The following is a 27,372-nucleotide window of genomic DNA, read 5'->3' as shown; positions in this document are numbered from 1 at the left end:
GGTGGGTGGCTTGATTTCAGAAGAAGAAGGGATGGACCAGCCCCTTCCTCTCCCAGCCATCCGGAACATCCCAACCCAGCTCAGGAGCCCAATGGAAAGAAGAGCAGGCTCCTCCTCCTGGAGGAAGGGGGAAGGCCGTGGAGTGTGAGAAAACCAAAGGGCACTGACTCGGGGGCCTGGCGCCATGCCTGCGTGAGCCCCTGGGGCCTGTGCGTACGTGCCCCAAAGCTGATTTCATGCATTCGTTTATTCACTTATTCATTCAGCAAACGATTCATTAGCCATTTATACTATCTCAGGCTTTGTAGCAAAGTGAGGACATTAAGGTGAAAAAGACTGAATCCTTGATCACAGCCTAGAGGAGGAGACACATGATTATAGTCCAGTGTGACATCAGTGTCGCCAATGCTGTGGAGGGATGGTGGTCTCCTCCTGGGGGGTAGGTAGGGTGGGAGTTCAGGGCAAGCATCATGGTGCATAGGGTATTTGACAAGGGTCTTGAGATTACCCTGGATTATACAGGTGGGTCCTCATAAGAGGGGTGTGGGAAGGGCAGACAGGGGAGAAGGTCATGTGATGACGGAAGCAGAGGTGGGAGTGAAGGTTAAGGATGCGGCAGCCTCAAGAATTTTACCAGGTAGAGAAAGTAAAGAGATGCCCAAGACTGGGACCATGGATGCTAAGGAGACCCAAAGAAAGATTAATGCCATAGTCAGGGCATAACGGGGAGGAGAGGGAAGGGAGGTCAAGAGATGGGCCTTGGAAATGGCCACAAGGTAGGGTGGAGGGGAGAGAATATTCCAGCAGGAAGGAGGCCCTGGGCCCTGAGGCTGGAGCTGAGGAGGGGGTGGAGGCCAAGCAGCCCAGCCCCCACTTCTCGCAGCCCCAACCCTGTGATTCCTGCCGCCGTTCCGCTCAATGCTGAGGTCTGGCCCTCACCATGTCCAAGCCTTCCGGGCTTCTGAGGGCTGCGAGGGCTTCTGCCCCAGGGGTGACTGACTGCAAGCTCGAGCTCTCCCCACACCACCCAGCTCTCCCTTCCTCCTGGCATCTCTGGCTTGGGCACCCTGCTGGGGAGAGCTGAGCGTGGCCACTCGCCTCATGCTACAGTGAGTCCTCTTGATGCTGCAACAGAAAAGCGAAATGGCCGCCACACGCGTCCTTCCAGCCCTCTGACAGCTCGCCTCAGGCTCCGGGCCCTCCAAACCCTGCCGGCCGCTTGCCAGGGGACACTTAGTTTGTCCCATCCACTTTTCTAAATTCACTGCCCCTCCCCTCCAGCCCCAGATGCAAATAGATGAAGATCTATGTTAGTGCCAAGTTCTGACATCCTTGAGAGCTGGCCGACACAGCCTGGCGTTCCAGAACATTCCTGAGGCCAGCCTGTGTCCTGTGACCATGGGGGCCTATATACAACCCTGGGTCCTGGGAGGTGGGTCTTGGTCCCCAAAGAGAAGCCCTGCCTTATGGACAAGAGAACATATTTGCTTATTAAACCGCTGGTGGAAAAGGAGAGAAATGAGGAAATAAAAGTGAGACCTGGAGACCCATGGCCAGACTGGAAGTTAGTTCAAGGTTATGTTGGATTTCCCACCCTGTTACCTTGATTCAGGAGTGAAAGAACATGTATAGACACACACACACATTCACACACCACACTCACGCTCATATCGCCAGGCACCTCCATCACGGACATCTTCACACAGCAGGGTCTGGCCTTGGGTCTGAACGCTGGCCGCTGATAGAATGGGCTCCAACCACAGGGCCTTCCCCAGGAAATTCTTCCTCCTGAAGCCATGGATGGTCAGAGCAGGAAAGAATGTCTGAGATCATCTATTCCTCCCTGCGGAGGGAGAACCGAGGCCAGGCAGGAGGCCATAATGTACTGGAAGTCATGCAGTGAATTCCTGGCCACGCTGTACTGACCAAGCTCCTTGACCTCCAGTCAGCCCTAGTGGACCGCGAGCTGTACCAATTCAGGACAAATCTGTAATCGTGATTAAGGACCTTCGGTGCCTAACACCATGCAGGGCATTGTCAGGGATGCCGAAGACACAAGACAAAGACCTGCCTTTCCAGAGCTTATCACCTCGTGGGGACACAGGAGAACTCCAGCCCGAAGCTTGAGCTCTCCCCGGGGGCCAGACAAGCACCGTTCACTTAAACCATTTCCTCTGAGTTTGGGGAGCTGGGGAGACAGGCTGTGTGAAGGAGGAGGGGGTTAAAGTAGGCACAGGGGCCAGAAGAAGCTGCTTAGAGAAGAAACTCATCGGTGCTGTCCTATAGAACTTTCTGCAGCAATGGAAATGTTCTCTATCTGCGTGGTCCAATACGGTAGCCACAAGTGAGCATTAGAAATATGGCCAGTGAGAATGAGGAACTGAATTTTTAATATCATTTCATTTTTATTAATTTAAATTGCCGCGGGAGGCTAGTGGTGACCATATTGGAGAGCAGAGCTTCAGCCTGTGCTGGTTGCCTTTTTGGGTTTTTGCCTTGGCAGACACCTCCCACATTCCTCCGGGGCCATAATATTCCTCATTCCTTGCCTTCCCCTCACTACAGCCTTGAGTGATAGGGAGGGCTCCTTACCCCCATTTGCCAGGGAAGGAGGCTGAGGTTAAGGTGACTTCACCCAGGCCACCCAACCAGGCCTCCTGAATCATTATATCCAGGCTTCCTCCACTGTACCTTTCTTCAGGCTGAGAAGTCAGAGCAATAGCGCCTCTTGGGGACTCTGATCACCTCAAAGCTGCTGCTTCCTGGATCAGTGGTGGGTGAGCCTCATGTGGGTGGGAGTGAGGATGCTGAAGGTTGAGAGGTGGGTTCTGGCAGGTGAGGGACACTTGTCCATGAGGCCACCTGAGGAGGCATGGCCACATCTTTCTGCTCAGTCATTGCTCCCAAGGACTGTGGGCACAGCCAGACTAACCCCACCATGGTCCTCAGGAGGGAGGCAGTCTTCTGGATCTGGCAAGCTGCATGGCCCCATAGAGGCCATCTTTCTTCCTTGGCATTCTTACCTCTTCCCAATCCCACAGAAAGGAACCCAAGTCCTTATAGGAGATATTCGGGTGATGATAGAGAAGAAAGGAATTGAAATATGGCTGTTGAGGGAGTGGCCACAGACAGGTTGATGACAGGGGCAGCGTAGTAGGACAGGAAAGTGGCATTATAGAGTCAGACCCAAGACCAAATGCCCCATTCTTCCTTTGCTAGCATGGGACTGAGAACGAGTAAATGAGCCTCAGTTTCCTCATCTGTAAAATAGAGATCAAGAAAACAAATAAAACCCATCAACTTTATAAGGTGGCTGAAGGGATCAAATGAGAGCTCTCTGTGAACTGTAGACAGCGAAGGATGATGATGATGACCAGTAGACGGGGGGATAGTCAAACTATCCCAGAGGCAGAGAATATTCCAGATATCCCATACCTATAACGGGGGTCCTGAGGCACCTCAACATCTGGAAGTCTCGTTCCACTCAAAGCAGAATCTGATCCATTCTTGCCTTGCCTCGTGGGCAGCTGCATCCCTCAGAAATATAAGGAAGAGGGAACCACTCCTCTGGGTGTAATTCTGACTCACAGGACCTTTGGCACCAATGAGTGACTTAGGAAGAGGCACCCCCTTTGGGTGGACCCAGCCCTATGGGCTCTTGCTTAGAGAGTAGATGGTGACGATAAAAATGTTCAAAACTGTCCTTTCCTCTGGGCTGACAATGCCCCACACCAGGATGCCATCTTGGTCAAACATCCTTGCACAGCACACCCTGGAAATATGCCATTTTTAAAAGGGTAATCTCAGTCCCACGTGGACCCCAAAATGGGCCCTGTGGAATGTCGGGAGTTTGGGATATTACGTGTAACAGGAATAGAAAGGATCTGAGAGCCCTGGTTAGACAAAGTTGAACACATTACTCACCACAGGAACTCTTTAAGATGCTGCATCGTGAATCTCCGAGATAGGAATATTGCACGCAGCATTATTTCCCAAATGCCTTTGACCATGGAAACCTGCTTTTTCATGGAGGAGCCCACAAAATAGAGAAGGGACAGAAAAGCCATCCTAGACTATAGAAGTGCAGATTTCACGGCCGGCGTTTTCTAAAGGAAATTAAATTGAAGGCAGGTGGGAGGTTGTTAAAAATGAAACTCTGTGTAGATGCCTCTGAGTAACTTCAAAGATAAAAGGAAGAGGCAGTGGGTTATCTAGGTTGCACATGAGAGAAACTGGATTCAAACAAGCTTAGGCATAAAAGGAATTGTGTCGTCCTTAGAATCTGAGGCAAGTTTCGACAAGCAAACAGCGGGAGGGCAAGGATGCAGCGTCAGAAAGAACTGGAACCAAGGGCTCCTGCCCCTAGGGTCTCTCGCCCCTTCTCGCCTCTCCTCTCTCTCTGAGTTGCTTTCATTCTCTCTCACTAGAGATGAGCTTTTTCCACACATTTTTTTTTTCACACATGGCTCCCAATAGTTTTATACTTCACATATCCTACCACCAGCAAGAGACTGTTCTGACTCTCTCACTGATCTCCTAATAAAAAAAACAAAAATAGAGAAGGGAATCATTAGTCCAGCTCAATCAAGTGCCCACCCCTGGACCCATCAGTGACCAGGGGAGTGAGTTCATGGAGGGGCTTGAGAGCCCTGAGGAGGCCCCGTGGGGGCAGCTGGGGAAGGAGTTCCTAAGAGGTGGTCCCGTGAATGGCCGTGCTGAGGGAGGTGGGGCTGAGGTTGAGGGTTGGGGTTGGTTACCTCGGAGCAACCCAGAATCGGTGTACGGGGAGCTCTCCAAGGAACTCAGATTCTGAACGGATGGGTTAGAAGTTGGAAAGACCATAAATAGGGCCCTTCCTTTCTCATCTGCCTGTAGCCCTCATTCATCGTGATGCAAAACATACTTTTCTATCAAACACAATCTGCCTAGATTTCCCCAAATCCTAGTATTATAGAAAAACGAATTCGATGTTATGTTTTTGAGCAAAGGAATTATTCTGAGAGCCTGTGCTATAATAGAGGTAAATATCTGGCCCCTTATTTTCCCCTCCAGCCTCATCACCTCCCCATGCCCCGTCGTTCGCTTGGCTCGAGCCGCTCTGGCATAGCTAGTTCACCTGTTTCCCTGTGACGTCTTGGACACCCCAGGAATGCTCTTACTCTGGGCATCTGCATTCTCCATTCCTTCTGCCTCGATTTCTCTTTGCTCAGATATCCACATGGCTAATTCCTCACCTCTGGCAAGTCTCTGCTCACATATCACCTTCTCAATGAGGCCTACCCTGACTGCCCTATTTAAAATTGCACCCCATCCCACCCCTCATCCCTCTATATCTTCTCGGCTTGTCCTTTTCTCCATGATGTGTGTCACCTTCCAGTATACCTTATCATTTACTTATTTATTTTTTGCTGTCTATTCTCTTCCACTGAAACACATGCACCAGGCAGTCAGCAATCTTGAACTGTCTGGCTCACTGATATATCCCAGGGCAATAAATATTTGTAGATATATTTGTTGAGAGAGAAAAAAAATTGCTGTAATTGTGCACACTGATGGGGCCAGGGTAAGGGAGAAACTAACCTTAATGAGTAGCTGCTAAGTCTCACGGACATTTTATCCCATGAATCCCCCAGTTGCCCTGCTATGAAAGTGTTATAATCCCCATTGAAAAGTAAAGAAACTAAGGCCCAGAGAGGTTGAGTAAGCTTACCCGGGACACACACCTCATCGAGCAGTTGAACCAAGCTGAAAACCCACTGACGACCCCAAAAGCGTTGCTCCTTCCACTACGTTCGTTTAATGTTCACACTGTGGTTGTAAAAGCACCGCCGTGAAAATAGCTCAGGAAAAAAAGCCTCGAGTGACATCTCTGGCGAGAGAATGGCATCTAATGATAGGCTGTTGTAGTTCTTTTCTATTTTTTCCTCTTTTTATTTTCAAAAGCAGAATCCTTGTATTGAACAAAAGCATTAGCACAGCCCCGATATAAATATATAACAGATAAAAGGAGAGCTGTTCTGCTTCAACTGGAGATGGCAACCCCAGTTTGCTTTCGCCTTGCCCGCTGTGGCCAATCCTGGGACATTTCCTGAGGAACCCTAGGGCTCCAAGGAACCCAATTTGAAAACTATTGGATGGGAGGCTGATGTTATTGGGATGAAAACAGCGTCAGGTGGTTCTGTGGCTGTGTACATCCCAGAGACCAACTCTGAGCATCTCTCCCCCTTCTCCTGGGATGGTACCACAGGCTCGTGACATTTCGGCAAAGCTCCAGAGCCTCGCGGAAGGTGACAGTCTAGACTTCTCATTGAACATGGTGGATTTTGAACATAAGTGTTTGCAGAGGCTCCCTGCTCAAACCCCACTTAAATGGCAATTAAGGATTTTTTTAAGTATAAACCTAGATATCCTCCCCAGCCCAAAGCAACCGGCAAATCTCTCTCCGCAGCCCAGCGGAAGCTACGATTGAAACAGACTGGCTCTGGGCTTGGGGGAACCAGGCAGAGCTGAGGGCTTGGGTGAGGGCTGTGCAGAAAACAGAGAGAGGAGGTGAAATTCTGCTTACTGAGTAGTGAGCCCCCCAGCCAGGCAAATCCGCCCCACCCACCCCAAACAGAAGCCTGGGGGAATCCCTTCCTAGAGAAACGGACAAGCATGAGAGGAAAAATGCACAGAGAATGAGCCAGGAGTCCCCAAACAAGATGGCCTAGTTACATCACCCCAGAGTGAAGTCCCTCAGTAGGTCCTCCCACACACGGGAATGACTGGGTGGCCTTGAAGTACCTATTAACGATACATGGACAGCCAAAAAGCTGGACATTTGAAGGAAGCCGCTAACAGCAAAGGAACCAAAACCAACCAAACAGAAAGGAAACTTTGAGGAAATAGAGATAATGGTTAATGGCACGAGCTCTAGAGGCACACTAGAGCCTGGGTTCAAATCCTGGCTAAACAACATACAAGCTGTGTGACCTTGGGCAAGTTACTTAACCTCTCTGAGCCTCAGTTCCATTACCTCTAAAATGAGAATATTATCTACTCTGCAAGGTTTTTAGGAAGACTGAAATGAGTTAATATTTGTGAAGTGCTTGACTAATAAATTGGAAAGCGCCTGAATAATATTAGGCACTATGTAAGTGTTTGATAAATAAAAAATAACTTCAGGGAGCAGAAGGAAACATCAAACCACTTTAATTAAAATTCTCAGGAGATAAGAGTTGATGCTGCATCCATAAACACAAGCTATTAATATAGAATGCTATTAAAAAGTCACATTCAAAGAAAAGCTAAAAAAAAACCCTTGGAAATTAAAAATATGATTGTAAACATTTTTTTAAAAAAAAAAGCATAGAAGGATTGGAATTGAGGAAATCTGAAAAGTAAAACACGAGACAAACAGATGGAAAAATGGGTGAGGAAAAAAACATGAAAATGAGAAAGTAAATGTAGGAAGTCCAACATCCTACTACTAGGAGTTCCAGAATAACAAAACCGAGAAGGTGGAGAAGAGGAGTTTGCCAAAGAAATAATATAAGAAAAATTCCCAACTGAAGCACGTGATTTTCCATGTGGAAAGACTTCCCCAGGTCCCGTCGGCAAGAAGTGGCAAACGACCAGACCGAGATGCATCCTTGTGAAATTCAGACTAAGAGAGAGAAAGAGAAAATCTTGAAAGTTTCTGGAGAGTAAAGACAAGTCGCATACCCAGGATCTAGAATCAGAAAGGCCTGGGGCTTCTCAACAGAAGCAGCCAAAGCCGGAAGGCAAGGGCACGGGGCCTTTAAATTCCTGGGCAGCCCGGGGGATCTTTCTTTTCTAAGATAGGATTCTACTACACCCAGCAACCTACAATGAAGGGTGAGGGCAGAATTCGGATGCAAAAAGTGTGTCTCCCAGGCAGACGTTTTCAGGAAGCTACTGGAGGATGCCAGAATAAACCAAGAAAGAAGATGGTGTAAGATTCTGGAAACAGGGCATCTGGCCTGAAGAGAAGTCCCAGAGTGAGGAAGAAGACAAGAACAGGACGACAGTTGAGAACGAGTCCTAGAGAGCAGTCAGTTCAGACTGGAGCGGGAAGATGGAGAGTCCAGAGGGATGGTCCTTGCAATCTGGCTGACTGGACTGAGAGGCATTTTACAGCCCTGCCATAGAGTATGCCTTTCCTTTTCTCATTTTTCTATATAATAAATATGTATTTCAGTGAGAACATTTGAGTTCCACTCTCTTAGCTAATTTCAATTCTACACTACAGTGTTATCAACTATAGTCATCATGTCACGCATTAGATCCTCAGACCTTATTCATCTTATTGCTGAAAGTTTATACGCTTTTATCAACTTTCCCTGTTCCCCCCACCTCCAGCCTCTGAAAAACACTTTTCTAATCTCTGTTTCTATAATTTTGACTTTTTTTTTCTTTTTGGCATGTCTGTGATAGGTGCCTGGCAAACCAAACAACCCATCACCAACAAGAAAATGGTTTCACAAGCAAGGGATCAAAAATAGTTTATGGGCAGAGGATATGAACAGACATTTTTCCAAAGAAGATATACAGATGGCCAATAAACACATGAAAAGACGTTCAACATCACTAATCACCAGGAAAATGCAAATGAAAACTACACTAAGATACCACCTTATACCTGTTAAAATGGCTATAATCACTAAGACTAAAAATAACAAATGTTGGAGAGGGTGTGGAGAAAAAGGAACCCTCACACACTGCTGGTGGGAATGCAAACTGGTGCAGCCACTATGGAAAACAGTATGGAGATTCCTCAAAAAACTAAAAATAGAGCTACCCTATGACCCAGCCATCCCACTACTGGGTATCTACCCAAACAACTTGATATCAACAATCCGCGGATGGGGCGGTCTGCACAGGTGCCAAGGAATCTGGAGAAGTGATGCCATAAGTCAGAAGCACCGTTGGCGGCAGGCATCCATGAAGCAGCCAGAAGCAGGCTGACTTTTGTCATTCTCAGAAGACCTGCTCAATGCACGTGCTAAGTGCTGTGCCGACAATGCTGTGTGCTCTAGTGAAAACGCCCAGCCAGGCAGGCAAGGGTCTGAGGGAACATCTAGGAAGTGGATGAAACAGCCCCACCCTCGGAGCTCCAGTCCTCCTATTCGATAAACTGCCAAGAGCACCTACTACGTGCCAGGTGTTTACAGATGCAGATGAAAGGCCCAATCTGGGTTTGTAAAGAGTTCACAATCTAGGGAATATCTTGAAGCTTCCTTTTATGTAATAGATGGAAATTCATTGATCCAACAGTTCTCACGTAAAGTGCCTAAGGAGGGCCAAGCATCTGCAGACTGGGCAGGGCATGCGTAAACAAAAAATGTCACCGAGTGCCATGATAGATAGAGGATGGATGGAGCATAAAGGAGGGATTAATCTGTTCTGGAAGGGAGGGAGAGGATATCTCAGGATATCCTTCAGAAAGGAGGTGACCTTTGGTCCTCGCCTCAGGTCTGTTTGCCAGGTGGCTGGGCAGTGTGTGGGAGTTAGAGAGGATGTGGGTCATGGGGAGGTGAGATCCTAAGCAGGGGGACAGGAATCAGGAGCAAAGGCCAGGAGCAGCCCGGAGTCTCCTGGGGTAGCTGGATCTAAGGATGAGGCCTGGGGCTGGAGAGATAGGCCACATCACCACAGGCCTGATGTGTTCTGCTAACGCATAGATGTTCTCCTGGGAGTCCTGCCACCCAAAGTGTGGTCCTCCCACCAGCAGCATCAGCATCCCCTGGAAGCTTGTCAGAAATGCTGAATCTCAGGCCCCACCCCAAGTCTGCGTTGTAACAGGTTCCCCAGGTGATTCAGAAGCTCGGATGTGGACCACTGTTTCCCACCCTTTGGAAGTATGAGGATGCCTTTTCAACATCCACATATGTCTCAGACATCACCCCCACCTGTACGCTGCCACGCTTTTTACATTCATTGATTGAGAAAATATTCAATAACGAAAAGTGGCTATGAATTCAGTCATGCTTTGAATGATTTTGAATCTTTAATCACATCACCACCTATATACGTGATCAGTTCAGCAACCTGGTCGTACCTAACTTCCGCCGCCAATGTGTATAAACAGAATCTTTATAAATAGAATCTTAATCATCCACCACTTCTCCTATAATTTTGCAGACATGGCACTTCCTGGTGGCTTTTCAAGAGTGGGTCTCCTGCAGGCAGGTCGCCACCCGGACTCAGCCTTCTTAGCAAGTAATTTATAATCTCTGTGCCTGAATGCACGAGGGAAACATTTTTTAAAGAATCCTTGGAATAAATCTTTTTGTAATGAGACTAGCCCCGACCCCACACACAGTGCCTTCGCTAATGCAGGAGTGTAAGTGTAGCCACTCTTCTCTGTTCTATCACCAAGACCTAGCATTGACTACCTTCTTCCCCCTACGTAGGCACCTCACTCTACAGTATATAGGGTGCTTCGCCCGCATTCTATCCTCTGGTCCTCTACACTCTTGTGATGTAGACAGGGCAGTTCTAATCATTTAACAGATAAACCTTTAACAGATGTGAGAAGCAAGTCTCCGAGACACTGAGGGACTTTCCCATGATCTCATGAACTAGGATTTGAATCCACATCTTCGTATTGGCCCTTGGTTCTTTCCACCAAGAGCTAGTGTTCCTTAAAAATGAAAAAAGAAAAAGAAATGAGGCAAAAAGGCTGCTGTGGGTAACAGCCGGTTCGATGAAGGGTAATGTGTTTTTGTTGTAGCATGTTTTGGCTCCTTCAAAATGCTTACCTGCTTTGAGGCTCTGCAGGAGGGGGCAGGGTTTCTAGGCTTTACCAAACTTTTGTAGCCACTTGACAACACCTCCTGGGTCACAAGCTGTTGCTGAGAACACTGCTACCTCACGCTGCCCCCTGAACAGACATAATTGCAGCCGTGCAACCTGGGGACACGATGCTGATTTTCCATCCTGCGGGAGCCCACTCACCTCAGAATGTCATGTGTGACCAACCAAGCACGAGCATGCCCATCTCTGTGCTGGGTTCTGATTTTCCCAGCCAGACATGCTGCTCAACTGGGTCTGCCTGGCAGGGGAGGGGCGGAGAGGGCGGACCAGACATGCATTGGCCGATTTTAACCAGGCAGCCATGCGTGGATTCTCTGTGCTCTCTTTAGAAAAATCAGTGTCTTCTGATTTGATGTGAGTGCTGAGCAGCCGCATCTATTTAAAAAAAAAAATCCGTTTTTCAGGAAATTCGAATAAGATACAGTGAGGTTAGGAGACTTGTGGATGATCCCCAGCTCGTAGAATTTTAGAGCTAAAAGTAACCTGAGAGATCAGCTCCCCTTTGTTTTAACAGAGGAAACTTCGGCTCAGAGAGGCAATATAACTTGTCTGAGGTCCCACAGCTATTAAGTGGTCAAACTCAGGTCTCCGTGGTTTCAGAGCCCGTGCTTTTCTTGCTACGCTTCCCTGCTCCTCTTCCCAGGGCTCTGCCTTGGGCCTCGTTGGAATTGTGACATGACTTTCTCTGTGCAAGCCAGGAGAGCAAGATGGCGCCTCCAGTTGACCACCCCAACAGCGTTTGGCAGGCCCTTTCCACCAGAGCTCTCAAGGGCTGGAGCTGGGACCTTAGTCCCTCTCATTGTCACTGTCACACACTCGGTAAGCCTCCCCTGGACTCTGAGATGAGAGGATGCCGGCTGCTAAACCCACTGTAAATTAAACTGTTCTGCCCCCTCCCCCACTGCCCAGCATGGCACCTTATTGGCTTGTCATCTGGGACCATCGCCTCTTCCAGCCAACTGACAAAGGGCAGAGGGAGGTCAGGAGTCAAGGACCCGGTTCCTGGGCTCCGTCAGGCTGCCGCTTGCCATGTAACCATTGGCCACTGTTCTCTGTGGGTCTCACCCATGGAGTTCTCTCACCTGAAAAATGAAAAGTTGGTTGAATTAAAGAAATGTCAAGGGATCTCCTAGCTCCAAAAGTCTAGGCAACCATGAAGCATCAATACTGGCCTGTCCTTTCCTTTTTCTGAGCTTTGATTTCTTGGTCTTTAAAATGGATATAACATTAAAAGTAAAATATAATAAAATGGGGATCTTGACACCTGTCTCAGGATGGCTGGGAGGATCCAGTAAGATGAAGTCTGTGGAAACCCCAAAGCTCAGACACATGCCAATGTTGTTGTTTGCCGTATCCTGTGGGGGATTCAAAGCTGAGTGACTCAGGGTCTTGGCCTAAAAGTTCCCAAAGGACTGCTACCCAATGGAGAATGTGACAGTGACACTAGAAAGGCACAAAGTATTTGAGCAAGACCACAGGTTGGAGGGCAAAGAGCAGGGCCTTGGAGATTGGCAGCCAGGGTTTGATGCTGGGTGTGCTTGCTGTGGCTAGGGCAAGCTGACCTCTCTGAGCCTTGGTTTACTCATCTGCAAAATGAGGGCGCTAATACTAAGGTGACTTTGAGGGGTGACTGTGAGGAGTGATGAAAGGAGCACCTGGCCCCTGACCACATCCCTGCTGCTCTTGAAACAGGCCAAGTGCATACATGTCCCAGGGCTTTTGCACCTCCTGTTCCCTCTGCCGGAATGCTTCCGTGGGTCATCCCATGGCCCACTTACTCCCTTTATTCGGGTCACGACACAAATGCTGTCACTCTGAAAAGCCCTGCCCTAATTCCCAGCTAAAAGAGTCACCCTGCTCTGCCCCATCCTGTCATGCTACCCTCTTCCCAGCTGCACTTAACCTCCCCAAGCTTACCGCCGCTGGCCTGATGCTGCACAGGTCCCCAATTGTTGTCTGTCCCTCCACCAGAACGTGAGATCCGTGAGGACAGAGGCTCTGCGTGGCTTGCCGCTAGAGCCCTGGTCCTTGACCTGCGGCACATGTCCACAGTAGGCATTCAGTCCATCACTGTCCAATGAATGAGGGGACCAAGGTGGAATGGGCTGAGCACCCAGCTCCATGTCTGGCCCTCAGGAAGGTCAGTCCTTCCTTTGCTTCTGTGAACTCCAAAGCAGCGTTTCAGGGAATATGAGCAGTGTCCCCACATTTCAGAGTTTCTTTCTTTCTCTCCCTCCCTGTCTCTCTGACTTTCTTTCTCACACACACATGCACACTCACTTTTCAGTCCCCAGGGAATGGCAGGGCCATGTCACAGCATCTAGTGAGCAGTGGCAGCCAGGGAAGCCACAGTGGGGGCAGGGTGTCCCAGCGGATTGATGGGCCCAGCCCCTCCCCCACCTAGCTGAAACATAGACCTGGACTCCAGGTCTTTCCTCCCAATCATGGGAAACAGAGGCCCAAAGGATGGGTCTTGTCTCAATAAACAGTCCCTGATGGTTATGCCACTGTGATTTCACGGGCAGCAGAGACCCCGAGGATGGCAGTCACACAAGACTATAATACCCGCTGAGTCCCTTCAAGGGAGTATCACAGGCAGTCTTTGCTGCCCCTGCCCAGCCCCCATGAGTTCTGGCCTTAAAAGTCCCTACTCAGCTGCCTACTAGTGTATTACTTACCACACACCTCCTTGAGACTGTGGCAGAGGGTCCTGAGCTGGCTCAGCAGGCCTCATGTGGACCCAGCTTGGCCACAAACTCACTGTGAGACGCTGACAAATGTGCCACTGTCTCAGCATCTCTGTCTCCCCTGTAAAACCAGGGGGGTGGGATTCTGAGAATCTCAGGTCAGCTGTGCTGTTTTGTTCACTTCAGCAAGCATTTACTGAGCACCTACTGCATGTAGGCATTATGCATATAAACATAAATAAAACATGGACCCTGTCCCGAAGAGGTCGCTCCATCTTAGTGGAGAGAGAGTTACAACCAGGTGTGGAAATGGTAAGTTTGCAATGTTGGGGTGCCCATGGGAGGGAGGGCTTCCAGGAGCTTGTGACAGTGACGCTGGTTAGGGGCCAACCTGATGGAAGGGGAGAGGAAGGATTAGTCCAGGTGCAGGGAGTGGCATGAGGAAAGAGGAGTGTGAAACGACGCGGATCCAGCTGGATTTCGTAGAAAGCCAGACACTGAATTAACAATGCTGATAGCACTACAAATCAGTGAGCTTTTCTTCAGCACCAGGCTCTGTGCTAAGGGCTTTGTATGCAACGTCAATAGCCCTGTGAAGAAGGATTCATTATAATGTGTGAATCCATTCTGCAGATTTTGTAGAAAAATGAGGCTCCAAGAGAGTGAATAACTTGCCAAAGGTCCCAGAGCTGGACTCGACCTTGCCCTGCCTGACCCCAGAGCCCCAGGTATTTAACCAACTGTCCTAGGCTCTCTCTGCTTCTGACCTGCCAGGTGGCAGGGCCTGGGTTTCCACCTCTCTCAGAACACCCGGCTCACCCCTTTGGGAGAGGGGGACCCTGTCTCTGGGTGCAAGCCTTGCCCACCCTGGCCCCACCCAGTGTGTGAGGTGAGTCCCAGGAGCTCCATACGCCATGCAGGGCCCTTGGTCGTCCTGGGGGAGATGGGGAGAGAGTCCCGAGCCCCTCCCCACAGAAGTCTGGCCAGGCCAACGTCCCTCTACTAGCGAGGCCTCGGAAGCAAACACACACAGGGGTAAGTTCTTCTGAGGAAGTTAGCATGGAAACAAGAAGACGCTGGTGGTCACAGTATGCATCTTCAGATCCCTGAAAGGGTGTCAAGTGAAAGAAGGAGTGGAGCTAGGAGCAGGGGGGAAACCTATAAGCAGGCTGTTTTCAACTCAATATAAGGATGAACTTTGGAAACCATGGGCTGCCCCTGCAGGTGGCGAGGTCTCCATCCCTAAGAGTGCTCAAACACTATGACTGTCCTTCAGTGCGTGGTGCTAGAGGGGCCTCCTGCTGTCTCTCAGAGATGCCCTCTGGGGGCTCTGCCAATCAGGATCCAGGCAGGAAATCAACAGTACTCATGGGCTGAGTAACACAAGAAAAGATTAATGAAGGACTATTTACAAAGGTGTGGGCAAGGCTTAGGGAAGGCATGTGGGCCTGGCAGCAGGGAGAGCCATTACCATGCCTAGGGGAGGCGGAAAAGAGCTGGTATCAGACCCCAGAGAGAGGGCAATATGGAGAGCACCCCACCTAGAGCCATGGCTTTCCAAGAAGACCTGCAGCTAACCACAGTGATCCAGCAAGTAGAGTTGAGAGACTGGATATCCATCTCCCCTCCGGTTTCCCACCTGGGCCCACCATTGGCTGAACCCAACGAGAAACCAGAGGGCAAGGGAACCCATCCATATAGTCTATAGGAGTGTAGCTCCCAGGGCAGAGGGCAGAGTGGAAGGACTGGCAGAAGCTGTTGTGCACTGGGACCTCCCCCTGCCATATGACTGGCATCCCTCCCCCACTCTCCTCTCTGTCTAGCTGTCCTAGCCACTGTGATAAAATCAGTTTCATCCAACACAAGATTGCTTTGTATCAGCACATCCCTGCCTTAGCCTCGAAAATTCCTCTGGCTTTTCAGAGAAGCTTCCCTTCCTTCTCCTCTCCAGTGTTTATTTCCTTGGCATGTTTCCTGTGATTTGCAAAGATTAAGGATCTAAGCTTCTTTTATTGCGATGTACTTTCCCTGCCCCGTTATGCATTCTCCCCGTCGCTCCCTGTCTCCCCGCACGGAGCTCCCAAATCCTTCTGCAGATACAGAAAACACTCCTCAGGTAGACTTCACCTTGCGCTGCCATGGCCATGCTCCTGAAAAGTGCTGGGAAATTCCAGATTCTGCAGCCTGAGCATGTTTCCCACCCTCCTCCTGATTCGACATTATCTTTCTTGTTAAGCTGTCTGGGTTTCAGCTTGGTCTCAATTAACAAGGGCTCCTAACACCGTGTGTAAGAACTTCCCTCTCTCTGTGCTCTCTCTCTCTCCCTCTCCCTGGGGCTTTGAATCCTGTGTGGTGTTCGTGATGTATAAACAAATCCTTCACTGCACTAGGGGCCTGCGCTGTTTGAAGCAGCGCAGTGTTGAATCATTCAGTGGTGAGAGGACAATGAGGATGTGAACAATCCCGTCCAGCACCCATCTGGGTGATTGGCAGGACTGGCTTCCCAGCTGTGCGACCTGTGCAGTCACACAGACCCCGGTGCTCAGAAGGGCCACACTCTTGCTTTAATACTCTGCTACTGCTGTCTTGAAATTCTTCATAGTTTTTTAATGAGGCCCCACGTTTTCATTTTGCACCGGGACCCGAAAATGGTATGGGTGGTCCCAGTTACTGTTATTCTTCTGTTGCTGCTGTTGCTGTTGCTTTGTGTGCAGCCCACCTGCATTTCAGTGGATGAGACCTCCTGAGTGGAGGAAGCTAGTTGCTGGGCAGCATGCAGTGCAGGTGTTTCCTGGTGTCCAACCAGACCCTGGGCACACTCATAGCTGGTCCAAGGGTAGGGAACAGGCTCAGCAGAGGACACTTCTTCACGCATTGACATCATTTGACAATCATTGAGCACTGTCCCAGGTACCGTGCTAGGGGCTTTGGGGATAAGACAATGAAGGGATATTCTCTTTCTCCAACCCCGACTCAGAACTCTCGACCTGTGAACCAGGGTGTCTGCTCACACAAAGTAAACCACACCCCTAGTGGAGTAGAAAGATTGCTGAATTGAAAGTCAGGAGACCTGGCTCTACCCGCTGCTATACTCCTGACATGCTGTGTGACCTCGGGCAAGTTGCTTCCCCTTTCTGAACTAGATGTCTGCTTGCCCAAATGTGGTTGACTTCAGATAACCTATATCAGAATCCCCGGAAATGCAGATTCCTGGGCTCCAGCCTGGCATGACCGGATCAGAATTTCTAGGCACGGGTCCACAGAATCATCGCCCGAAGCTCCCGGGGTGAGCTCAGTGTGCATTCTAGTTTGAGAACCTCTGAGGTACCTAGTATGAGCCTTTGGCTCTAATGGTCCGTGTTGGATAACTCCAGCTCTTAATCAGGTCTTCATATTTGCACTGACAGCGTCAGGAAATGTGGGAGACTGAGAGTGGATGTGGGGCAGACACTGCAGGGGGCTGTGGTTCACTGTCAAACTGGAGAACAAGCCCGGAGGGAAGCCAAGAGCGTTTCTAGGAAGGAAGAGAAACAAACTCTCCCTGGAGATGCGAAAGGAAGTGGTGCCTTGGGAAAAGCAGGGCCACAGAGGACATGGGGCCACAGTCGTGGGCTGGCCATGAAGGCGCCCGGTCCTGCTGCTCAGAACCCCGCCCAGTCACCCACCGCCTCCAGACGAGAGACCCACAGGGGTACCTGCTTAGGAGAGCACGGTGGTGGCGTCCTCTCCTCCCCGCTGCTCTGAGAGGGCTGGGCACTGCTCACAGGTGACATTCTACAGCTACACTGCCCTGGCTGGACACCAGGTTGTCACTAACCACATGTGCCTATTTAAATGGAAGGTAAGGAATTAAATTTAAATTAAATTAAAAATAAATAAAGCAAGGAAAAAAAGATAAATATGTGGCGTGATGGATGTGCTAATTAATTCGGTGGGGGAAATCCTTCCACGGTGTATACATACATCAAATCATCGTGTGGTGTGCTTTAAATACCTTACAGTCTTATTTGTCAATTATACTTCAGTGAAGCTGGTTGGGGGGATTAAGTAGTTAACTAACTAAAATCTCAGTTCCTCGGTTGCATTAGTCACCCTTCATGTGGCTAGTGGCTACCATATGATAGTACGGATTATAGAATGTTCCATCTTGGCAGAAAGTTCCACTGGACAGTGCTGGTTCCAAAGAGAACAGAAACATTATCCAGCACCTTCTTTCGCTCTTTGCATTCAGTCATGGATGTTTGTAGAGATATGACGCTACTTTAGGATTTTACTCTGCCCCCATTCCTGCTGCTTCTGGAATAATCTCCCCTTCCGAATCCCACCCAGTCTGATCAGCCTCAGGCGGCTCTCCCTAATGCACGCACGCCTGGCCTCTCTGCTTTGCCCGTTACTCGCAGCATTTCTGACAGAAAGGCTTCATTTTTCATTTCTCCCCGTAAGCCACAGGACCCCTCCTTTGAGCCTGTCTTACTGGCTCCAAGGTTTCTTAAGCTCAGCTATGTAGCAGGCACACAGCTTCAGCTAGCTCTGGAAAACAAGTGTTGGCATCTCTCCCGTTCTGCCCCGCAGCTCATGGAACATGCTTTCAGTTCATTCCAACACACACATCCTCGTAATCCCAACATCGCTCCCCGTTCACGCCTCTCCCCATCAGAGCCTGCTCTTCCGGCTCCCCGGCCTCTCCTCAGCCCCTCTTTTGGGCAGGCCTTAGGAACACTGCCGCTAAAAGCTGACTGCTTCCCTTCTCCTCTGCCCGTCAGACCCAAGGCCAGGCAGTGGGCTCTGGGATGAGTAGGGAGCACTCTCCTCTTGAGGCATTCACCACCTATGGGAGAGAGGTACACAAAACCACAGGCACAGAGGGACGTGTGGGCAGGCGTTTGGACGGAGTGATCTGGGTAGAGAGATCACAGAATGGTTGACTGCTGGATGGAAGGGGATGTGTTCGTGGATGGCCCGGGATTCTCGCCTGCTCCATGAAGACACAGGATGGAAGGGCTCTCGGCCAAGGCTCTCTTTTGCCTGAACCCCGTGTCAGCCACTGACTGCTCATCTAGACTTTGAAAGCCCTGCCTATCCTTCCCTCGGGTCCCTGTCTACTACTAAACCTTTCTCTCCATGTACCCCCGACCTGGGAATTCTCATCCAGCTCCGGACCCCCTTCCTCCCCTTGGTCACTGGTCCCAGGCTGTCCGTGGGTCCTGCCCATTCCCATGCTTGGCCCCAACCCTTCCTTCCTTGCCTTTCTCTTCTGTGCCAGCTTCAGTGTGTGTCCCCAGACTCTCCCAGGCTATGGCCCCAGTGCTGACACATCCCTCCCTCTCTGACCTCTGACCTCCATTTCTCCCCCCACCTCCATCTTCCTTCACTTCTGCATTTACCCATCTTCTCCCCATTTTCTGCTTTTAGGACACTCCTTGATTTAGACTCTAGGTTGGCCTTGCCAATCATAAGTGAGTGAGGTATGAGTCACAAATCTCTCATTTGTTCATTCAGCAGGGGTTCCCTAGGTACCTGCTATGTGCCTGGCCCTCGCAGGGACATTTGAGATCCAGAGAGAAGGTCCAGAACTTGGCCTCAGGATGCTCCAGCTGGATGGAAGAGACTGTCAGATAAAGGTTTATTACATGGTGTGGCAGAGGCTTTATCAGGAATATGTGAAGAATACATCAGAGCAAGAGAAGGAGTTGCTTTGGGTGGGGCTGGGGTTGAATCTTCAGTGATGAGTAGGGAGATGGTGAGGTGGACAAGGTAGAAAGACGTTCCAGGCATACAGAGATGCACGTGCATCCATGCAGAGCAGGGACCAGTAACAACCAGTCTGGGCAGCCCTGGAGGGTTGGACCGCGTGGTGCCACGAAGCAGAGGGCTGCCCAGGACAAGGCTGGAACAGGAGCAGGTTAAGGAGACTGGGCTTCTCATAAGCACAGGAGAGAGTGACACAGCTTTGCATTTTGGAAAGCTCGTTCTGCAGGCTATTTGGAAAGAGTAAGACAGAGAAGGAGCCCCAGCAAAGGCTGATATATCCCATAGGCGCACTCTCCAGCAATTTTGAACACCAACATACAGGAGGAGCCAGGCTCTGCTTTCCCACCACCTTCTGCCACCCCGGCCACCTCCCACTGCCAAGGGCCTTTTCTCCTGCCAAAGAAAAAAGGCAGAAGCTGCTCTCCTAATTGCCCATCTCCTGCAGATCCAAGGGGCGGGCACCCTGGCACACAGGCAAGCCCTGTGCTTTTCTTTCTACTGCTGTGTCATCCTGTTTTCCTCCTCCTGTTCTCCTCGCCTTCAGCTCATGGTCCAGCAGAGAAGTTAGTAAATAAAATAAAGGTGCTGGACTCACTTTCTAATCCCATTCTACAGTTTTGGAGGCTGCAGCAGGAAATTGGCCTAACTGATCTGAATTAGCTTCTGATTGCTACTATAACAGATCACCACAAACCTAGTGGCTTCAAACAATGCAATTTCACTATGGTACAGTTCTGAAGGCCAGAAGTCCAAAGTCGGTTTCACTAGGGTAAAATCTAGGTTTTAGGGGGGCTGTGTTCCTTCTAGAGGCTCTAGGGGGAAATCCATTGCGTTTGTCTTTACTAGTTGCTGGAAAATACTTACATCCCTTGGCTTGTGACTCCTTCCTCCATCTTCAAAGCCAAAAGCAAAGCATTTTTCCGTTCTCTCTCTGACTCTGACCCTCGTGCTTCCCTCTTATAAGGACCGTTGTGATTATACTGCATAGTCAAAGATAATCTCCCCATCTCGAGATCCCTAACTTAATCACAGCTGCAATGTCCCTTTTGCCACCTAAGGTAACATAGTCACCGTTTCCAGGAATGAGGATGTGGACAGTTTGGGGGCCATTATTCTGCCCTCCGCTTGGCCTTTCTAGTGTCCCTTCCAGCTTTTCAGTCCCAGGATTCCGTGAGCACCTGTTGTCACTGACCCATGCCTCTGTCCATCTTTGTTCTTTCAGAGGAAACGACGTTTGAAGCAGGAGTGAAAGTTCAGATCCACAGTCAGTCTGAGCCACCTTTCATCCAAGAGCTGGGCTTTGGGGTGGCTCCAGGGTTCCAGACTTTCGTGGCCACACAGGAGCAGAGGGTAAGTTCCCTGGGCTCCCCGGATCAGTGCTCCTTGGCCTATCCCAGTCACCTGCAGAGGCACAAGGAGGAGAAATGGCATTCCCACTCCTGGAAGGCTCTGAATCCACCTAACAGGCTGGAGCAGGGCTGGGCTCAGGAAAGGGGCTCACCCTGAAACTGGAGACAGGAGTCTGCTAACCTTCATAACCCCATTCTCCTGTACCACCTGTTAGTTCCTAAAATTGGGTGTGAGGGAAACCCAGCTTATTTTATTTTTCGTTGAATTGGTTGGAGGGTTTTTTCCAGAACATTCTGGGGGGGAAATTCTTTCGGGGGGGGAAATTCTTTCAGAGGGGGAGGCTGGGTGTCAGGGGACAGTGGATGCTCAGGGAAACTGCTAACCAGGGTTTGACGTTTCATCACTTGTGTGAATACAATGCAAAGTGGCCTGCAGAAAGGAAGAGGAATGGGGACTTCAGTCTTGTAATAGAGCTCAAGTGGAGGGAGACCTCTAGCCTCGGCTGCTGCCTCCTCTCTCTGATTTCGCACCAGAGAAGGGACTCTCCCAGCCAGCCAGGACTGCTGTGTCAACTCTGCATGTCCATGGGGTGAGGACTGGCCCAGCCTCACATCTGACGTGAGTCAGGTCAGTGAGCGGTAGGAGGCACCAGCTCTCGGCTCTCGGGGTGAGAAGGGAAGAATCAGGGAGAACAGTGGAGGAAGAGTCAGCAGGGAGATACACGTGGAACTTACGAGCTCAGCTTGTTTTTAAAATTTGGCTCAAATGTCCTCTTTCATCTAGTACTGATCACACCTGTTTAGCCATTATAAAATAATATTCTGCATTAGAAACTGGTTTTAAATCTGTAAGCGAGCTGTATTTTTTAATCTCTGGGAAAGCATTGATGGTGCAGGCCTCAGGACCTGGGCCCTGTGCTTAATGCCCCGGCAGTGGCTACCGGCCAAGATCAGCCTCCGCTGCAGCACGTAGCGGGTGGCAGCACGTAGCAGCTTTGAGGCAAGGGCAGAGGAGGCTGGGAGGTTGGCCCGGCCTCTACGGGCCCCAGAGACTGAGGAGACAGGGTGAGTGGAAGTGGAGTAAGCAAAGGTGTGCAAGGTGGGACCCAAGCCGTGTAACCAGAAGACCTCATCTTTAAGGACGAAGAAGGAGGGCACAAAATAGATGACAAGGAGCCAGGTTCAGAGATGAGGATTCGAGTCAGGAAGAGTGAGAACGCAGACTAGCAGGTGAAGGCGTGCAAAGAGAGAGGCAGTCTGGGTGAGCTGGAGCCCGAGCTATTAGCCAAGGTGTCGTAGCCAGTCTTGGGGTGCTGTCAGAGCTGAACAAAGCCGGACGCTGGTGAAAGTGGCAAGGACAGGTTTTAATTAGTAATACACCATTGCAACTGGGTGGAGGATTCAGCCTGAGCTGAACTCAGCTGCTGTTTGTACAGAGGTGAGTAGGCATTTCAAAGAAAAAATGAAGGGCAGGGAACAAAGCGGGCTTGAGCAGAGTCAAGGAAGTGAAAAATTACAGGTGGGAAGAAGGGATTGGTCCCTGTGAAACCCTGTGAAACAGTTTGCTGACTGGCGCTTCCCGAAGTTAGGCTCCTACCTTCCCACAGAGACGGGGAGGCGGAGACCTTATCTTCAGGTGTTGGCAGGAACAAATAGTAAATTCTTTTGGCAGCCTTGAGTTTTCTCAGGCAGGGACTTTAAGGGGCCAGGGTCATCCTAGGGGTGCAGCTTTGAGCTGTTAGAAACTACGACCGTGTTTGTTCAAGCTTATAGGCCACTATTGAGGCCTGGTTGAGAAGAAGGCTCAGAGGGGCCTGGCTGGAGTTTGGTCAAGGAGAGAAACTCTTCAGTCCTCCCTTCGGCGTTTTGTACGAGTAACCCCTCCTCCCTTCAAAGATCCAGGCATGGGTTAGACTAATGAGCTTGTACCTGAATTCTTGACTATCTAAACGTGAATTGTTGTTTGTTTTTAATTCTTTTGTTGAGGTCTTATTGGCTTATAAGACTGTATATTTCAGGTGTACCTTATTATATTTCAGCTTCTGCATAGACTGCATTGTGCTCTCCTCCAGTAGTCTAGTTTTTATCCGTCTCCATACACGTGTGCCCCTTTACCCCTTTAGCCCTCACTCCTCCCCCGTTCCCCTCTGGTAACCAGCAATCTGTTCTCCTTATCCGTGTGTTTCTTTATCTTCAACATGAGTGAAATTGTATGGTATTTGTCTTTCTCTGTCTGACTTATTTCACTTGGCATAATACCCTCAAGGTCCATCCGTGTTGCCACAAATGGCACAATTTTGTCTTTTTTATGGCTGAGTAGTATTCCATTGTATATATGTACCATATCTTCTTTATCCACTCATCCCCATCCACTGATGGGGACTTGGGTTGCTCCTGTGTCTTGGCTATTGTGAGTAATGGTGCAATGAACATAGGGGAGCATAAATCTTTTTGAATTATTGATTTCATGTTCTTTGGATAAATACCCAGTAGTGGGATACCAGGATCATATGGTATTTCTATTTTTAATTTTTTGAGAAACCTCCATACTGTTTTCCATAGTAGCTGCACCAGTTTGCATTCATATCTAAAGGTGAATTTTTGACTAGCCGTCCAAGCCAAATCTGACTTTGTGGCTTATTGAATGTAGCTGCCACACCTATCAGGACTGACTGACTTGTGTTGCCATCTCTGGCGTCCACATTGCTGTTTGTCTGCAGAATGAACAGCGTTCTTTGAAACCCACAGTGTAACTTCATTTCACTGCTAGCGAAGGGTGGAAAGAAGGAAGTTCTTTGTAGATTGCTGTTTGTCGTTGGCCGGAGAGAAGTGCTCATTCCTCCCCCATCTCTGCTTTCCCTCCTTTAGTGACACTGAGGAAATTTCTGGGCTGGATGGCAAGTTGGAGCTGGTGATTTCTAAGAGCCCTTAAATCTCTTTATCTTCCCACTAGGAAGCAGAGGGACTCCCCATGGTGAGCAGGAGCAGAACATATTCGCAGCTTCAGAGGGCAACTTCGTCGTTTGCTTTGAAGTATATTCTCAGAAAGTCAGCCTCATTCATATCAGTATTGCTATGATTATTATAACTAATAATAAGATATTTGGTTAAACATTTTACCATCTTAAAAGCATTTCCGCATCATCTCATTTCATCATTTCATTTATATTAATAGAGAAATACAAAAACACATCCCAGAGCTAAATCTAATAATACATTATGTTTACATGTATATAAAAGAGCATATCCATAGGAAATAAGACTCAAAGGAAATAAGCCAAAATACCCACAGTGGGGGAATTATGAATGATTCACTTTCTTTTCTGGGTTTTCTACGTGTTTTAGAATGTGGCTTTGTTTTATTTATCCATTCAGCAAATATCTGTTGAATGCCTACTATGAGAGAAGTGGTGGGGATACAGTGGTGAACAAAACAGAGCCCAGTGTCTTTCGTTACAGAGCCTACATATTAGTGGTTTCTTTCACAAAGAAAAAATAATAATTAAATAGTGTTAAGGCAAGCATAATTTGGGGATGGGCCCCCATGTCTATGTTCTCCCTCTGCCATTAGTACTAACCTTTCCAGCTGACCCTGGTCCTCAAACACTGCGTTTCATTGATTCTAGGATTCCTATTTTTGTCACATGGTAATGTTTTTGAAACCGAAATTCCTTTCCCAAGCAATGGCACCTCACAGCTACAATTGGCAGTGCTTTTTCTTTCTTGGGGGCACCTAAAATCATGGCCCATCTTATAGTCTATAATGGCTGCATCGTTCCCATTCCAGGAATCTGCTGCTTCAGCTCAAAATCTTGCAAGAAGGCCAGGGGTGACAAGACCATGGGGAGCAGGGGGTCTTTTCCTGGAAAGTTGGGGTGAATCATGCTAGGGAAGTGCCTCCTGAGTGAGAGCCCCAAGAGGAACTGGTGACGTAAAGGAATCCTGCCACGCGTCCCTTTGTGAATGGGAAAGGCCTTCTGCGTGGTCAAAATCATCCCACCCACGGCGCCGGCCCAGTGGTGTGGTGGTTAAGTTTGTGGATTCCACTTCCACAGCCCAGGCTTCGCCGGTTCGGATCTGGGGGCAGACCTACACGCCACTTATCAAGCCATGCTGTGGCAGGCGTCCCACATGTAAACTAGAGGAAGATGGGCACGGATGTTAGCTCAGGGCCAGTCTTCCTCAAAGAAAAAAATTATCCCACTCATGCAAAACTACACACACATGGCTATCAATATTTTTTTCATTTTATTTGGTACCCAAAAGAACACACTACTGGTCTATAATGCAGAGCAAAGATTACTGTTTTTAATCAGCATTTGCTCTAAACCCAATTAAGCCCAGGTGTGTTCCTGCCTTCCTGGCCAACCTGAGAAATGCCCCGTAGGGGGAGAATGGTGATAATTACTACTAACTACCTGCCAGGCATTTACCTATAGGGTCACTTGACACACGTTATCTCATTTAATCCCCCACAACAACCCCGCAGGGGAAGTCTTGATATCTCCAAGTTCTGATGACGAAACTGCACGGTTAGTTAACTTGCTTGAGGGGCCATAGCTAGGGGAGCAGCAGGGCTCAGCTCTGAAGCCAGATCTGTGTGTGGAGAGAAAAGCAGCCCGGGAGCCCGGAGGCCTGGACCCTAGCTCTGACTGTGCAGTGGGACTTTGGACAGCCTGCTTCCGTCCCTGGGTCTCGGGTTTCCCATCTGCAGAATGGGAGGGCTCAGTTAGATGACCTCAAAGAGGCTCCAGCATTGACAGTTGGGGGTCCTCCCTGTGTCACTCAAGCACACAGGTGTCCCCTGGAAGTTGGGCCGACATCAGTTTTGCACTCGTTCCCTGCTCTGCCAGCTGCTGACTCCCTCCATCATGCCAGCTGGCGTAGGGTGTTAAGGTAAACTGTGACAAGGATGTCTGAGATAAACCTCCCTCCCTGGGTCTGGGAGGCAGGACCTGGGTGCCTGCTAGAGAGAAGCATGAACCGGGGTAAATAGCAGACCCGAAACTTTACAAGAAAGGGTCTGGGTCCGCTCCTCAGTAGTGCTCCTTCCTCAGGCCACGCACTTGGTGGTCACGTCGCTACCCCACCTATAAAACCCTTACATCCTCAGACTTCTTGTAATTTGCAAAACCCAACCCCTTAGAATGGCTTCTTAGGCCCTGTTCAGCTGGCCCCGCCCCCTCTCCAGCCTCATCATCTGCCTGTGATTGACCAACATGTACCCTACATTTCAGTGTTGGAGGACAATCTGCCACTCCATGCTCTGTGATGCCTGCCTCTGTGCATTTGCAGCCACTGTTCCCTCTGCCCAGAATCCCTTCCTTGTCTTGTCTACCAAAGGCCTATTCCTATTTCCAAATGCGGCTCAAAGATCATGGTCTCTTCTAAGACCTTCCCCCTCCCATCCCGCCACTCCCCAAGGAGCAGCTAGGTGCTCTGTACAACACTTTGTACGTTCATTTATTCCTTCAGCAGATATTCACTGAGCCTCTACTGTGCTGGGAAAACGAAGATCAGCAAGACCTGGTCCCAGCCTTGCAGCACCCACAGAATGAAGTGGGTTGTTTGGCAATTCTGTCACACTCCTGAGAGATACAGACCTCTCCTTGTAGGACTTCCCTCCCCTTGTGCATCACCGGTCCTTACACCTGCCTCTTAAGAACTGCCTTCCTTAGCTCCCATCAGCCATTGTCTCATGATAGACCGGGAGCCCCCTGAGAGCCAGGATTGTGTCTTTCAGATTCTATATCCCCAGTGTCTTGCTTATATATGAGCTTAGTAAATGTCCATTGTTGAAAGGATGAATGCACTCTATGCTCAGCTAGCACTCAATGCTACACCCTACTGCTCTCCCTGCCTCCCCACCCCCACCCCTGCCAAAACTCCTATTAAAATCTTCCCTGAGCTCCCTCTTCCTCCCTGAGGCTAAGCCAGCCTGTGATAGATGATGATATCTGTATCATTTCTGGCCGCAAACTTAGAGACTCCCATGAAACCAAAACCTCATGAAAGGGGTCAAGGCTAGAGCTATAGATCTGGAAACCACCTGGGTACATGTGAGTGGATGGAACAGACGAGAGGGCCAGGACAGAACTCTGGAATTTGGGGAGAATTAAATGAGTGAGTGAATCTCTGTGCAAGTGCAACGCTGGTGTGTTCAAGTGGGAAGGGCACAAGACAAACTGTCTTCAAAGTTGACATCACCACTCGGACCCTTTGCCCCTAATTTGGGGTGATTGTTAATCCTGCTGGAACCCCTAGTCATGATTTGATATCAGAAGACTTTTATCATCTCCTACCCGCTCCTCAAAGAGCCTGGAGGCAACTCTTGTTTTCTAAATGTTTATCCAAGTATTCATCAAATATTTATTCAACCACCTTGCCAGTACGTCTTGGTAGGCCTGAGAATGAACCTGGAGATCCTGGGTGGTTGGTTGACCACCAGCCTCATTGCTTAGGAAATTCTCTGGAAAACAAGGTCCTGGGTTTATATTTGAGGTTCTCAGAAACACCTTGGGGAGCCAGAGATGGAAATCCCTGCCTAGAGGCATTCCATTCTCACCACGAACCCCTTCCACTACCAGTTTGGAACCACTGGGAACGACAAGGGTTCCATTCCACAATCTGGACTCCGTGTTGTTTCCTCACCCGGGCTGTATACAAAGTACCAGGAACATGCTCATTGTCACACCACACCCTGCCTCGAGCAGCTGCCCACCAGCCTGTTTTTGGCTGTAAATAAAGGCAAACACAAATGCCTGGGT

At 49.4% G+C, this 27,372-nt stretch overlaps 1 protein-coding gene across 2 annotated transcripts in view; it reads left to right on the top strand.

Moving 5' to 3' along the window:
* The window catches only part of ASIC2 (acid sensing ion channel subunit 2), a 994,854-nt gene that overhangs the window by 903,909 nt on the left and 63,573 nt on the right, over window positions 1-27,372 (top strand). For both annotated transcript variants that reach the window (XM_044744752.2, XM_014862043.3), the window contains exon 3: window positions 20,479-20,606. In XM_044744752.2, the coding sequence (XP_044600687.1) occupies window positions 20,479-20,606 (128 nt within the window). The remainder of the gene's footprint in view (window positions 1-20,478; window positions 20,607-27,372) is intronic.

Source organism: Equus asinus, chromosome 13 (assembly GCF_041296235.1).
Source record: "Equus asinus isolate D_3611 breed Donkey chromosome 13, EquAss-T2T_v2, whole genome shotgun sequence".
NCBI classification, from domain to species: domain Eukaryota; kingdom Metazoa; phylum Chordata; class Mammalia; order Perissodactyla; family Equidae; genus Equus; species Equus asinus.
The sequence above is the reverse complement of the archived record's forward strand: the minus strand, read 5'-3'. Positions and strand labels throughout refer to the sequence as shown.